At 36.2% G+C, this 14609-nt stretch overlaps 9 protein-coding genes and 1 long non-coding RNA gene across 10 annotated transcripts; 7 read left to right on the top strand and 3 right to left on the bottom strand.

The window, feature by feature from the left end:
- Positions 1–331: 331 nt before the first annotated feature.
- LOC149702260 (UPF0184 protein CG14818) lies at positions 332–1298 on the bottom strand. Its single transcript, XM_089866048.1, has 2 exons — positions 1091–1298; positions 332–659 (listed from the first exon to the last, which is right to left on the bottom strand). The coding sequence occupies exons 1-2, from the start codon at positions 1191–1193 to the stop codon at positions 487–489; spliced, it is 276 nt and encodes a 91-aa protein (XP_089722174.1). The 5' UTR covers positions 1194–1298; the 3' UTR covers positions 332–486.
- A 2244-nt stretch (positions 1299–3542) lies between these two features.
- Positions 3543–5358, bottom strand: RpL5 (ribosomal protein L5). The gene is made up of 6 exons (XM_089866047.1): positions 5201–5358; positions 4741–4810; positions 4507–4622; positions 4307–4441; positions 4041–4243; positions 3543–3968 (listed from the first exon to the last, which is right to left on the bottom strand). Exons 1-6 carry the CDS (start codon positions 5201–5203, stop codon positions 3599–3601), a joined length of 897 nt encoding a protein of 298 aa, XP_089722173.1. The 5' UTR covers positions 5204–5358; the 3' UTR covers positions 3543–3598.
- Positions 5359–5895: 537 nt separating this feature from the next.
- Positions 5896–6770, top strand: LOC149702258 (sn-1-specific diacylglycerol lipase ABHD11-like). The gene is made up of 4 exons (XM_089867092.1): positions 5896–5900; positions 5972–6116; positions 6258–6431; positions 6491–6770. The coding sequence occupies exons 1-4, from the start codon at positions 5896–5898 to the stop codon at positions 6701–6703; spliced, it is 537 nt and encodes a 178-aa protein (XP_089723218.1). The 3' UTR covers positions 6704–6770.
- A 127-nt stretch (positions 6771–6897) lies between these two features.
- LOC149702257 (uncharacterized) lies at positions 6898–7324 on the top strand. Its single transcript, XM_089865770.1, has 2 exons — positions 6898–7073; positions 7133–7324. The coding sequence occupies exons 1-2, from the start codon at positions 6910–6912 to the stop codon at positions 7275–7277; spliced, it is 309 nt and encodes a 102-aa protein (XP_089721896.1). The 5' UTR covers positions 6898–6909; the 3' UTR covers positions 7278–7324.
- Positions 7325–7555: 231 nt separating this feature from the next.
- Positions 7556–8211, top strand: LOC149702256 (sn-1-specific diacylglycerol lipase ABHD11-like). The gene is made up of 3 exons (XM_089867091.1): positions 7556–7572; positions 7653–7797; positions 8032–8211. Exons 1-3 carry the CDS (start codon positions 7556–7558, stop codon positions 8209–8211), a joined length of 342 nt encoding a protein of 113 aa, XP_089723217.1.
- A 289-nt stretch (positions 8212–8500) lies between these two features.
- LOC149702255 (sn-1-specific diacylglycerol lipase ABHD11-like) lies at positions 8501–8997 on the top strand. The gene is made up of 2 exons (XM_089865769.1): positions 8501–8711; positions 8781–8997. The coding sequence occupies exons 1-2, from the start codon at positions 8515–8517 to the stop codon at positions 8923–8925; spliced, it is 342 nt and encodes a 113-aa protein (XP_089721895.1). The 5' UTR covers positions 8501–8514; the 3' UTR covers positions 8926–8997.
- A 157-nt stretch (positions 8998–9154) lies between these two features.
- Positions 9155–10302, bottom strand: LOC149702254 (uncharacterized). Its single transcript, XR_016381655.1, has 3 exons — positions 10168–10302; positions 9591–9672; positions 9155–9503 (listed from the first exon to the last, which is right to left on the bottom strand). It is a non-coding gene; the product is annotated as an uncharacterized LOC149702254 (long non-coding RNA).
- LOC149702253 (uncharacterized) lies at positions 9874–10394 on the top strand. The gene is made up of 2 exons (XM_089865768.1): positions 9874–10145; positions 10206–10394. Exons 1-2 carry the CDS (start codon positions 10029–10031, stop codon positions 10392–10394), a joined length of 306 nt encoding a protein of 101 aa, XP_089721894.1. The 5' UTR covers positions 9874–10028.
- Positions 10395–11260: 866 nt separating this feature from the next.
- Positions 11261–12574, top strand: LOC149702252 (sn-1-specific diacylglycerol lipase ABHD11-like). Its single transcript, XM_089867090.1, has 6 exons — positions 11261–11277; positions 11350–11494; positions 11693–11866; positions 11932–12117; positions 12176–12360; positions 12430–12574. Exons 1-6 carry the CDS (start codon positions 11261–11263, stop codon positions 12572–12574), a joined length of 852 nt encoding a protein of 283 aa, XP_089723216.1.
- A 593-nt stretch (positions 12575–13167) lies between these two features.
- LOC149702251 (sn-1-specific diacylglycerol lipase ABHD11-like) lies at positions 13168–14581 on the top strand. Its single transcript, XM_089867089.1, has 6 exons — positions 13168–13184; positions 13245–13389; positions 13702–13875; positions 13945–14130; positions 14195–14379; positions 14437–14581. The coding sequence occupies exons 1-6, from the start codon at positions 13168–13170 to the stop codon at positions 14579–14581; spliced, it is 852 nt and encodes a 283-aa protein (XP_089723215.1).
- Positions 14582–14609: the final 28 nt, after the last annotated feature.

Raw genomic sequence — 14609 nt, 5'->3', positions numbered from 1 at the left:
CAAAACTGCATTCTCTATGGGTATGCTGAGACATCTAGCGGAAATTATATATTATTTAGATTTATTATTAGAGAAATAATTCAAAATTTAGTTCCAAAACTAAAATATTTAAGATAATATACGCTATTTTATCAATTTCAGATCAAAATATTATTAACCCTGAACCTTTTAGAGATGGCGCGCCAAAACATGGCCAATAGTGGGGGCATGAATGGGGGAGAAATTGCCGGTTTGGCCTTTAGGGGTCATCTTTGAAAAGCTTACTGGCAAACTTTAGTGCAATCTAAATTAAAGTTTTAAACAATAATCAAAGAATCAAGACGCAACAATATAATTTTGGACATGCCTATCCAATATACATTTATTTACAATTATTAAATTAACAGGGTAACCTTTGAGATTACAATAAACTTGACTGGAATGTTTGGAAATAAAGCTTTGATTATGTTGTTTTATTCTATAGTATAAATTTGTTTAATAAAATTTTCATTCTTGATTAATTTTATTGGGATTAGTTTCAACCACTTCAGCAAGTTGCCTGGCAGCTCTGTTTGACTCCAGCAATTCCCTTAACTGGGCATTTAAAGTGTCATTCTTTCTCTCAAGAGCGTCCAAACAACAGTTAATTTGATCCAAGGCTCGCTGTATCGATTTGTATTCTACAAATAACATTTTAATTGTGGTTAAAACATGATTCTGACATCATGGATTTATAATAGAAGCTAAAGGCCGGTTCAGACGACACTATTTTTCTCGCTACGCTCGCTGTGCTGAGCTCATCAGATTTTCTGGCTTCACCAGCCTCTATAAAATTCACTGTTCACACGGACAAAATTTTCTCACTGTTGACATGCTGTTGACCTCGGTGAGGAAATTTTGTCCATGTGAACAGTGAATTTTCTAAAGGCTGGTGAAGCCAGAAAATCTGATGAGCTCAGCACAGCGAGCGTAGCGAGAAAAATAGTGTCGTCTGAACCGGCCTTTACGCGTAAGCTTCTATTATAAATCCATGCTGACATATCCAATCCTTTCGAGATGTTTTAGGCGCAAAGGCTTAGCGACAAGGTTGAGCTGTTAACCTATAATTTACCATTTTTTTCTTCGTTTGTCATCTCATTCCATTCTTCCTCGGAAAGTTTCTCATTTTCTAACATATCTTCTTCAATATGTTTCTCTTCCGAATTTTGAGGCATTTTTCAATCGAAATTAGAGCAAAACTTTAACTCGACTATAAATTACGATTCCGATCAGGGAAAACAATAAGATGACCATGAACGTCACGTGAGGTATCAAACCAACGTCAGTCCCGGACTCGTGAACCCCTACTAGGAGGACTTCCAGTCTTGCTAAACTATAGCCGTTCATACTATAATTTCAAGACCAGTTTTCAATATAGAAAAACCTGAAACGGATTGATACATAATGTTAAACTGCGTGGGGACAAAAGCAGTCTATGAAAAACTATTTTGAACAGGAACTGGAGGCTGTCGCTGTGATTATTTGGTAGACATTGTTGTGTAAGAAGAGCAAAATCTGTCTGGGATTTGAGACTGGGAAAAGTTGTTTGTTTATGGTCATGGTAATTACGTACACAAAATGGAAAGTTTAATGATCTAAATAAAACGGCAAAATTTAATTTGTTACTGGCAAGTAGCAAATGGCGTAACTGTTCGAAAGTAGTTTTTCTTAAGGATTTCGTAAAAATGAAGCGCCAGAAACTTGACCACCCTCATATTCAAACGCAAGATATCCCGCTAAACCATATTGCGATGCAACATCTAAGCGACGCCTCGCAGAGTCTTTATTATTTAATGCCTATGAGCGATAACCCAACTGTGAATGAAGCTGAAAATGTAGATTGCAATGAAATAACGGTAATCACTTCGCCTCAAAGTGACAGTCACGTCATACACGATCCGAGTGGTCTCGAAAGGAAACACGAAATGCTAGAAGACAATTCTAGATTATCAACAACACTGCCAGACTCCGAAACAAACGAATCTGTCCCAATTCCGTGTAACGAAGTTACTATTGAATTTCCATCAACGATGCTTCAAAACAACATGACCATTGATAATTCTTCCCAAACGGACAATAGTCCTTCCTATTTTTCTAGCAATAACAATAACGCAACCTGCGAAAATTGCACTCAAACTAGCGCGCAAATCGGAGAACAGTACACTTCGGAAGCGTTGTTTTCAAAACTGCAAGAAGCCCAAACCAAAATTGAATTACTAAGCGGGCAACTTAGAGCCATGAAAGACGTGGTGAAAAAATACCAAAACGAGCAGCGTGCCTTGGTTAATAAAACGGAAAGTTTAGAAAAAGAATTGGAAAAGAAACATTTTGGAGAATCGTATTTCATCAATAGCAACGATAAAGTCAAATATTTCACTGGTTTAGATACATTCAAACAGTTCGAGGACTTGCTAAATCAAATCAAACCCAGTCTCTTCAAAAGTGCGAAACTAAATCCGTTTCAACAATGCATTATGACTGTCATGAAAATGAAACACGCTCTTTCCAATCGAGATTTAGCCATGAAATTTGATATTTCAGATAGAACAGTGGGCAGAATTTTTTACAATTGTTTAGACCCATTATACAAGTTTTTAAGATCGTACATCGTTTGGCCTTCCAGAGAAGAGATACAGATCTCGTTACCAACAGCGGTCAGGGATAAACTAGGCAACAGCATTCTAATATTAGCGGACGTCTTTGAAGTACCTACGGAAAAGCCTACGAGCGTCACACCGGCCTCCAGCGAGCACCAAAACCCTAATAACCCGCCACCTCCCCCTCCACCCCCGACCGAGAGCTCGGGCGGCGTCAAATTCGCCATTTGTATAACCGCCCAGGGTAAAGTCAGCTTCATCTCAACGGGAATCGGCGGTAAACAGAGTAACAGACAAGTCTTGGAGGCCTCGGGAGCCTTGAACCGTTTGTTACCCAATGATTTAGTGCTGGGCAGTCGTAACTTTGAGTTTGATAACGTAAACGATATCCATTGCGCGAGTGTCAAAGTAAATCAACTGACTGGTCTAAGAGAATTAATTCCCGCCGATTACGAATTTAAAAACAAAGCTATTCTTGTTTGTAATAACGCCCGTCAAATCGCCAAGCGAATTTGTCAAAAATATTCGATATTGTTGTCAAGAATACCGAGTGAACTGTTATGTATCTCGCCAAACAGCGAGGAACCCATAACGCCTTTAGATAAAATTGCCGTCGTCATTTGCGGTTTAACTAATTATAGTTACGTCCCTCCTAAACAACAACAACAAACTGGTTTCGTGCCCCAGATGTAATTAAGTACCTCGTAGCAATGATTTTAAACGCATTTTAGTGGTTCTTTTACCGAATCTTCGTAGATTAATCACGTATATTTTCACAATCACTCTGTTAATATTTTTTCGGGTTTCTTATTAATTTGGGCATTAAAATTTGTATACGGTTTTTATTGATTACAATGACGTCCCCAGCCTTGATTTCCCCATTATGTTAATCAATAAACTTTTAATTAACAAATAAAAGTAAACAAATTTCATAATCAATGTATTTATTTTCTCCGTGTAAAATATTACAGTGAAGAGAAGCCCTAATTGTCGCCGTCTCCAGCGTCCAAACGATGCAAGAAAGATTTCTTCTTTTGGGCGATACGGTTCCTTCTTTCAGCCAAGGTCATCTTCTTTCTATTCCACCTCTTCTTCGGTACTTCCTTGGCCACTCTGGGTTTCTTCTCCGGGTTAGCTCTGATGGCGGCGTGAGCGTTTTTGTAAATAGATTCCAGCTCGTCAGCGGTGATTCCCAGCTTAATATACTTGGAGAATTGCCTCTTGTAGGCCTCTTCATCTTCTTCCATAAGTAGACGCATATATTCGGCAACGTGTTGCCCAAAAATATGCTTCCTATGAATGTCAGGATGGAATTCCTTCGTTTCCGAATCATAGCCAGGGAAACGCTTGTTACTGAAATATTTATTAGAACTCTTTTGTTTGAACCAGGATCAGATTAGCGGTGATGGTAGTGTGACTACAAACCTATGCGGGACATCGATGCCACCATCAACAGCACCCTTCATAACGCCAAAAATTCTGGCACCGGTGGTGGTTCTAGCTAAACCAACATCCAAATACGCTCTAAAAGCTCCGGGTTGCCCATCAATGTCTTCAACTAAATAATCTCCACCATTCACATCCTGACATCCAGTGTAGATTTCATCCATTCCAAATTTACGGAGAAGCTAAAGAAGAAACAATTATTGCTTGCAGTTGCAAGCAACACCCATCTAAATATATCAACTTACTCTTCGTGCTAACAGTAATCCTGTGCAGTAGGCTGCAGCGTAATTGGTTAACCCGACCTTGATGCCAAAGTTAGGGAGTTCATGGGCGTACGCGGCACACACAATCACGTCCCCTTCAATTCTGGCATACGCTATCTATAAACAGACCGAATTTATGTTGAAAATTTGGCTGGAAGTTCATCTAAGTCAACCGTCATTACCTGGCAAACAATGTCCTTGTTGGTAAAACGGACAATCATTCTATACTTCGGGGTGTTGTATTTATTTTTGTCTTGAATGACAAGACGCTTACGAGCGTAATAATCGGTTTTTCCCTCTGAAAAATGAGGGAAAAACGAAGAGTTAAAAGTGTCTGGTAAACTACACGTATACAGTTTGAAGACGTAACGTAAACAGGCATATGTGTCTATGAGTTAGATTAAAAACTTAATTACCGCGTCTCCTCTTGAACTTGACTTGGAAACGCTTAAAGTAAGCTTTGCTCTTCACAACTTTAACAAATCCCTGGAAAAAAAATAAACGGAGTGCGTCAATGTATGATATCCTAACTCGACATGAGGAACCGGAGACTTCCTCAATTAAACACTTCATGACCTAATTAGACGTTTCAAACTATTATTGTGGCCGAATTTGAACACCCACATTCCTAATTTAATTATTCTAACTACAATTTCAATAAAAATTAACTTAGTTTCCGACACCAACTCTTCACTAAGTAATAAATGCATTAAGACCGAGGCTTATACTAGAACACGTCGATATCGGCATCGTGTCTATTGGGCCTGGTTCAATCGCGATACATCAAAGTTTCGGTGAGATTTTAACACAAAAGATGATTGGGAATAGGTTTACGGAAGATAAATTAACAATTAAAACGTTTAATTAATCACTTACCATTATTCCTAATTTTATTTATCCCGTTTTTCAGGTAGCTTCGGCTAGGGGTTAACCTTCCTCACACTAAAATGGAAGCCTCAGAGAACTGACAGAGCAGTCCCCCAGATAAATTTTTCCTCCTAGCGGGTAAGCTTCCTAGCAGCGCGAGCAGCTTGCGTCGTGATGCGCGTGATCGAGTGGGCTATGGTGTCATAGAGACAGCCGTCTACAAATCGCACCCTATTTCACATTCAAAACAGGCTCGACCTACCGCAAACCTTGGGCGGGATTTTTAAACTGGAGAAAAAATGAAAAACAATATAAGCAATGAACGAAACAACACTTTCCTTATTATACAAACAGGATAAATAACAATAAATATTATATGGATAATTAAAACCATAGAATAATGTAATTAAAATACTTGTTGTTATCGAAACCAATTAAAATATTAATTAATTCATAATTTTTTGGTTGTTCTTGGTTCCTCCCAAGTTTTTCCAATTAAAATCTTTGTCGTTATATCGAAACCAATTATCATTAATTGGTTTTGATCGCGCTACACAAAAAAATTGCTTTCCTCTGGTTAACCTTATAAAGCACCTCTTTCATTAAGAAAAATGTAGTAATTGATCAGTTGTCCTTTGTTAAACAGCTTAATTTTATGATTAAATTAATTGAACTCAGTTTCATTACGAGAGAGAGAAACAAATATGAGGTTCGTTTCTTCAGTTTTGAGTATTTAATTTTCCATTTCTCGAAAGTGAATAATTTTTGTAAATTTTGCAGCGCGATTGATTTGGCTTATAGCGAATACAATGAAAACGCAACGACTTCGGAAGAACCACCCATTGTTATCACGCATTGCTTTATGGGTAATCGTAAAACTTGGGACAAAGCCGCTTCATATTTGGCTCGTAAAACTGGACGAATTGTAAGTACATTAAAAACATGTTGGACAATTAGTTACTCTAAAGATAAAGAGAGCTACTAAGGTGTAAATACACGAAACAATTATTACAATAGAGGTATTAGGAAAATTTGAGGACAGGCTGCGATGTTAATTACTATTTAGGTTTATTGCCTGGATCTCCGCGACCACGGGGAAAGTGCAAACATGACCGATAGCCATTTGAAAGATTATGTTTCCGATATTGAAATATTTCTATTGAAGAAAAACTTGTTAAGTTGCGATTTCATCGGACATAGTTACGGAGGGAAATTCTTATTAATGCTCGCCTTTGAAAAGGTATATTTAAACTTAATTTTTTAATAAATTTAGTTTTTAATAATATTTTTTCGATTCAGCCCCACTTCTTTAAATCATTAATATTGGTTGATATTTTACCCAATCAAACGCCCAAGATTTTTGATAGTTATTTGTTGTTTACCTTGCGAAAACTCGATGATATTTTGAAAGATTTAAACGAAACCGGAGCTAATCTCCCGGAAGCCATTAATATTTGCGAGAGGGAACTTGCAAAAAATTGTATCGTAAGACACGAAAATTTCATATTCTAATTTGGAACTAATTCGATATTAAAGGAATGGTGAAATGTATAGACAATCGTGTCTCTTAAAAAATTTAGAGTAGTAGAAGAAAATATTTGGTAAATTTTCTAAATGATGTCGATGTCCTTTTATTATTCAAAAATGGTTGTCTACTTCCCTTTAAGGAAGGTTACTAATTATGTCAATTATTTTAGGAGCCGGCTTCATTTCGCGAAATGCTAACCGATAGTTTGAAACTCGTCAACGGCAGATACGAGTTGGCCTTCAATTCGAATCAATTTACTCGTCGATCTCAACGCTACATAGATTTCGATACGCGAGGCAAGGTATTTTCCGGACCAATTTTAATCGTAGCTATAGAAAAATCCCTTTTTGTGACGTAAGTCTTACCAGCTGACTCTGGTTTCAAGGTCAAGCCTAATTATCTTCAAATTTCAGGCCCGTTGGACTTAAAGAAACTGCCAAAATTATACCAAATAGAAGCGTGGTGGTAATACCGAACTCATCCCATAATATCCCAATGGAAAAGCCGCGAGAACTGGTTGACGAATGCGTCAAATTTTGGAGTAATTTGAAGCGATGATTTAATATTAATTCCTCAATAAATTATGTTTTAAATAACTAAACCAATTAAAAACACCTAACTAGTTTTCAAAATATTTATGCTGTTGTATTGACACCACTTAAAAACATGAATAAAGCGTTTGAAATTACCCTTGAATTTCCTCTGATTTAGCAGCCTTGAATATATGATTAGCGTCGCTTATACTATATCGAGGAAAATGTCGATATTCATTAGTTACAGTTTCTAAAACATTTATATTTTAAATTTGCATTTAAAAATTTCATTTAGGTTGCGAGATGGAATCGAAGACGAGGTTGGTTTCAGTTCAGATTCTATGTTATATATTATTATAAATTTCTACCGAGTAAATAAATAATTTCGGCAATTTTGCAGCGCAATTGATTTGGCTTATAGCGAATACAATGAAGGTGCAACATCGTCCTTAGAACCACCCATCGTTATCGCGCATTGCTTTATGAGCAATCGCAAAACTTGGGATAAAGCCGCTACTTTTTTAGCTCGTAAAACTGGACAAATTGTAAGTAAAATTAAAACTAAACAATTGGGTCACGAGTTGACAGAGCCGAAATGATTCCCTATTCCGTAATCGGTGTACACGATCTTTCCGAGTGGTTAGCCCCTCGATTACAACCTTAAAGTTAAACTCAACAAAAATTCAGTCTATTCTATAAAACTTTAAATTGAAAATAATTAAGCACAATTTTATGAAATAAATCTCGACTGTGTTGACAAAAATGGCAATGATTTGTAGGTTTATTGCCTGGATCTTCGTGACCACGGGGAAAGTGAAAACACAGCTGACAGCGATTTGACGGATTACGTTTCGGATATAGAAAGATTTCTATTGAAGAAAAACTTGCAACGATGCCATTTCATCGGACATAGTTTAGGAGGGAAACTGTTCTTAATGCTCGCCTTTGAAAAGGTGTAATTAAATACCTTTTCTTAATCATAATTAAATCATGACTGAACTGGCAAATATATTTTCCCTTCTAGCCCCACATCTTTCAATCATTAGTATTGGTTGATTTTTTACCCATTCAACTCCCAAAGCATTTCTCGAATTATATGTTCCTTACCGGACGAGTTCTCTATGACATTTTGAGTGATTTAAACGAAACCGGAGCTAATCTTCAAGAAGCTATCAAGTTTTGCGAACAAGAACTTGCAAAAAATAAAATTGTGAGATAAGAAAATATCACACAGTGTCTAGCCTAGATTTCGGAAGTAATCGATGGTATTACAGGGGCCAGCTTCATTTCGAAAAACCTTAACCGATAGTTTGATAATGGTTAAGGGCAGTTACGAGTTCACCTTCAATTTGAACCACCTGTTGCGTCGATTCAATTGCTATACGGATATTAATACCGAAGGCAAAGTTTTTCCGGGACCAACTTTGGTCGTAGCTATTGAAAAATCCGTTTTTGTAACGTAAGTCTTAATTTTCCTCTAGTGTTGCTAAGGTCAAGAGCGCTCTATAAGATCGAATTTAAATTTCAGACCCGAAGGTCTTGAAGACACTTCCGAAGTTCTACCAAATAGGACAGTGGTGGAAATACCGAATGCCTCTCATCAAATCCAGATTGAAAAGCCTCGAGAACTCGTCGAGGAATGCGTCAAATTTTGGATGAAATTGAAGCAATAACTGCATGCCTAAATAATTGAATTAATATCATTAAATATGTTACAACCTTAGAAAATAAATATTTTTCGCTTAAAAACCGGTCTTTCTATACGCTATTTGGTTCCTTCCAAGCTCATAATTAAAGTCGAACCCATTTAAAATAATGGGTAATTTCGATTCGATTAAGGGTACATTTAAATATTTATTGATCCGCAAAACTTGATTGTTCGATCGCTACCAATTTCTTCTGGTTTTCATCCAATTAAAAAACCTAAATTAATTAAGAGAATTGAAAATTTCGTTACTAATTAGTCTGCGTCTGTTAAATAGCTTAATTTGCATAGATCACAGTCATTTTCGTGGCGAGATGGAATCGAATTCGAGGTTCGTTTTCTTAAATTTTCGAGTATTTATTTTTCCATTTCTCGAGAGTGAATAATTTTGGCAATTTTGCAGAGCAATTGATTTGGCTTACAGCGAATACAATGAAGGTGCAACGACGTCCTTAGAACCACCCATTATTATCTTGCATTGCTTAACTAGTAATCGTAAACACTGGGACACAGCCGCGTCGTATTTGGCTGGTAAAACTGGACGAACTGTAAGTAAACGTCACTTCATGACAAGCTATCAGTAACCAGTAACAACTTATGGAACATATCTTATGAACTTATGAATATACCTACTACTTAACAGTAACGTCTCTGTTAAAATTTAGCTGGCTACTTATGTCGGTTTGGGATCAGCTTTCATTAACAGTCGAGATAGCTAATTAAAATTAATTTGATGTTAAATTTCTATTTAGATTTATTGTTTGGATCTCCGTAACCACGGGGAAAGTGCTAAGACGTTTGACAGCGATATTGAAGATTATGTTTCGGATATTGAAAGATTCCTATTGAAGAAAAACTTGCAACGTTGCGATTTCATCGGACATTGTTTAGGAGGGAAATTTTTCTTAATTCTCGCTTTTGAGAAGGTACATTTTCCACATTTTAATTATTAAATATATTAATTATTGTTAAACGAACTGGCATTATTTTGCGTTTCAGCCACATTTCTTTCGATCGCTTATTTTAGTGGAATTTCTACCGCTTAATGTACCAGAGTTTTTCAAAAATTTCATGTTGTCTACCATGCGCGTACTCGGAGATATTTTGGAAGATTTAAACGAAAAAGGAGCTAATAATCTTCAGGAAGCCATCAATATTTGCGAGCTGCAACTCGTAGAAAATAAAATAGTAAGATATTAAAATTTTCTACCTTGTTTAGATTTTGAATTGGTCCGTTAATTATTACAGAAACCAGCTTCATTTCGCCAAACATTGACCGACAGTTTGATAATGGTCAATGGCCGTTACGAGTTGACCTTCAATTGGAAGCACGTCTTGCGTCAACCACACGTCTACGGTGATATCGATACGGAAGGCAAAGAATTCTCGGGACCGACTTTAATCGTAGCTGCTGAGAATTCCGCTGTCGTTACGTAAGTCATACTCTAATCTAAACTCAATCTAAATAAATTTATTTAAGTCAATCGCTACAATCTTGATATTTCAGGGATGAAAAACTTGAAAAAACTGCCGAAATTTTACCAAATAGAAGCGTGGTGACCTTAGACAATGTTTCACATAATATTCAAATGGAAAAACCCCACGAACTCGCTGATGAATGCCACAAATTTTGGGCGACATTGAAACGATAATTGCGGATCCTTCATCGAATTAATATCATATTATATATACTGTTGCAATTGCGTATTTTTGGCTTAATACACACTGTTAGGTTTCGCTCAAATTTGTACGCGTAAATAAAATGCTCCTTGATTATTCAAAACCAATTAAAATAATAATTGATTTAATTTTTTTCGATTAAAAATCAGTTGTCATTCCAATTTTTCACAATCAAAATACTCGTAATGATTAAGCTCACTTTCCTGGAATTTGAAAGTCGTGATTTTTTCCCCTAGAAATATAAACGATAGCATCAAAATTATTTTTCAAATTACTTAACCAAACTTACCCAAATAATAAATTAAAAGAGAATTTCCTTATTGGCCAAACTCCATCATAAGTATCATTAAATATGTTGTAGGCCTAGACCTTTCACAATCTTGGGAATTACGAATGTCTGTCTTAAAAATTGGTTATTCCATATATCTTCCAAGTTTTCGTTTAATCGTACATCATTAAAATCTCACCAATTAATTTAATGAATAATTTCGATTCGATTAAAAATTGTTTGATTTACCAAAAACATTATTTTAATGGGCAGGCTTCCAATTTGATTATTATTTATTAATTGTACGATCAATTTTGCCTTTTGATTAAATCATCAGCTTCATTCGAGTTGAGAGATGGGAGCGAGCACCAGGTGCGTATCTTCATTTTCAAGTACTTAGCTTTCGATTTTTGCTACGGGTAAATAATTTTGGCAATATTGCAGCGCAATTGATTTGGCGTATACCGAATACAATGAAAGTGCAACAAAGTCCTTAGAACCACCCGTCATTATCGCGCATTGCGTAATGGGTAATCGTAAACATTGGGACGCAGCCGCTACGTTTTTAGCTAGTAGAACTGGACGAATGGTAAGTTGACAACTCCTTTAGTACTTACTCTTTTAAGTTCATAATAAGATATGTTCCATAACTTTGTCACTGAAGTCTCTAGCATTACAAAGTATAGGTAGTTTCATACTTATGGAACATATCACTTATAAACTTATGGTATGGGCCGCTTCAACGTAATAGTACTACAGGTGTGGAATGGGGCCTATTTTGTTTCAGGTTTATTGCCTGGATCTCCGTGACCACGGGGAAAGTCCAAACATGACCGATAGCGACATGAAAGATTACGCGTCGGATATAGAAAAATTTGTACGCGACAAAAACTTGAAACGATGCCATTTCATCGGACATAGTTTAGGAGGAAAGATTTTATTAATTCTGGCCTTTGAAAAGGTATATTTCTTCATTCTTAATTAATAAATAGGTAATTATAACGTTGGCAGTATTTATCTTTACAGCCCCATTTCTTTGAATCCTTAATATTGGTTGATTATATACCAATTGAAATGCCAAAGTTTTTCTCGGATTACATGTTGTATACTCTACGAGCACTCGGAGAAATTTTATTAGTTTTAAATAAAACCGGAGCTAATCTTCAGGAAGCAATCGATACGTGCGAACAGGAACTTAGAAAAAATAAAATCGTAAGAGGCGATAATTTCGCGGTTGAAGCCCGTTACTAATTATCTTAACTATTTACAGAGGCCGGCTTCATTTCGGAAAATCTTAAGCGAGAGTTTGATAATAGTTAACGGGAGATACGAGTACTCATTCAATTTGAAGCATATGTTGCGTCGATCTCAACGCTATATCGATTTTGATTTTGAAGGTCAAGTTTTTCCGGGACCAACTTTGGTCGTAGCTATTGAAAAATCCGTTTTTGTAACGTAAGTCTTAATTGTCCTCTAGTGTTGCTAAGGTCAAAGGCGCTCTATAAGGTCGAATTTTAATTTCAGACCCGAAGGTCTTAAAGACACTGCCGAAATGCTACCAAATAGGACAGTGGTGGAAATACCGAATGCCTCCCATCAGATCCAGATTGAAAAGCCTCAGGAACTAGTCGAGGAATGCGTCAAATTTTGGAGGAATTTGAAGCAATAATTGCGGATTCGGATTTGGGGACTTCGAAATATATCATTAAATATGTTATAGATACCTAATTACGATTTTTCTTTTCTTTTTTCATTCACTGTTAGGTTGCTCCCAAGTTTGACTGGGATTACCAAAATTAATTAAAATATTAAATCAATTATTCGCATTAAACGTCTGTTGTTTCAATTTTTTATAATTAAAATACTGGTTACGATAGGCCCTGGTAAACGTTTCGTCACCCCAGATTCCCAGCTATTTACGTAAAATGAATCTTTAACACTTTCCTCAAATATCAATAAAAATACTTAGACTGTTGCAATCTTAGAAATTGCATATTTCTGGCTTAAAAATACGGTTTTTCTATACACCATTAAGTTCCTTCTAAGTTTGGGTGAAATTATAAGTCATTCAAAATAATGAATAATTTCACTTTCATTACCCGAAGTTTTAAATAATTAATGATGTACCGTAAGAGAGTTTTTTATAACACCTTACCATTATCGCTTGGTTTTCCTCTTGCGTATTAAGCAAAAAAGTTGAATATTTCGATCATAAATAGCTTAATTTTGTATTGCCACAATTCACATTCATTTTCGATCGAGATGGAAGCGAAAAAGAGGTTCGTTGTTTCAGTTTTGGATATTTTTGTTACGCGTAAATAATTTTGGCAATATTGCAGCGCAATCGATTTGGCTTATAGCGAATACAATGAAGGTGCAACGACGTCCTTAGAGCCACCCATTGTTATCGCTCATTGTATAATGAGTAATCGTAAAACTTGGGACACAGCCGCGTCGTATTTGGCTGGTAAAACTGGACGAATTGTAAGTACTCCGAAAGAAATTATTTGATGTTAAAAAGATCATTTTATTCACTGTTACGTTACCTTTCTGGCCTCCATTTTAAAATATGGCGGCATATTTAACCCTTAAAGCTCATAAGGCTTGTCTATAAAGTATAGCGGAAGTTTATAAGGTATGTTCCAGAAGTATGACGTATACTTCGTAATTATAAAGACTTACAGCTCGAGCTAGTTCTAGCAGAACGACGACGCGAGAATTGACTAGCCTACACTCGGTGGTGGTTAATTTTATTAAAATCAGTTTACGCAACCGCGACGATAAATTACAATTTAGGTTTATTGCCTGGATCTTCGTAATCACGGGGAAAGCGCGCACACGTATGAGAGCGATATGGAAGATTTCGTTTCGGATATAGAAAAATTTCTCCTGAAGGAAAACTTGCAACGTTGCGATTTCATCGGACATAGCTTAGGAGGGAAACTGTTTTTAATGCTCGCCTTTGAAAAGGTGTAATTTGTATTTCACAATTAGTAATATTAATTAAACGACTAAACTGGAAAATATTTTCCCTTCTAGCCCCACATTTTTCAATCATTAGTATTGGTTGATTATTTACCCATTCAAACACCACAGTCATTCGAAAACTACATGTTGTTTACCGCACGATTATTCAATGATATTTTGGGTGATTTAAACGAAACCGGAACTAATCTTCAAGAAGCCATCAAGTTTTGCGAACAAGAACTTAGAAAAAATAAAATTGTGAGATAAGAAAATATCACACAGTGTCTAGCCTAGATTTCGGAAGTAATTGCCTTTATTACAGGGACCGGCTTCATTTCGCAAAATCATAACCGATAGTTTGATAATGGTCAAGGGCAGTTACGAGTTCACCTTCAATTTGGACCATATGTTGCGTCGACACCAACTATATAGTGATTTCGATACCGAAGGCAAAGTTTTTTCGGGGCCAACTTTGGTCGTAGCTGTGGAAAAATCTCCTTTTGTAACGTAAGTCTTAATTGACCTCTAGGGATAAGGTCAAGCGCTAAAAGATCTTAATTTTAGGCTCGTCGAACTTGAAAACACTGCCAAAATTTTACCAGATAGGAGCGTGGTGGTATTGCCTAATGTTTCCCATCATATGCAAATTGAAAAACCACGAGAACTTATTGACGAATGCGTCAAATTTTGGAATAAATTAAAGAAATAATTTCATTTCGATATAAATAATAACTTAT

The sequence above is a fragment of the Phalangium opilio genome, unplaced genomic scaffold (genome assembly GCF_054372755.1).
Source record: "Phalangium opilio isolate 3A_F unplaced genomic scaffold, DU_Popi_V2 ptg000017l_1, whole genome shotgun sequence".
Lineage (NCBI taxonomy): Eukaryota > Metazoa > Arthropoda > Arachnida > Opiliones > Phalangiidae > Phalangium > Phalangium opilio.
The sequence above is the reverse complement of the archived record's forward strand: the minus strand, read 5'-3'. Positions and strand labels throughout refer to the sequence as shown.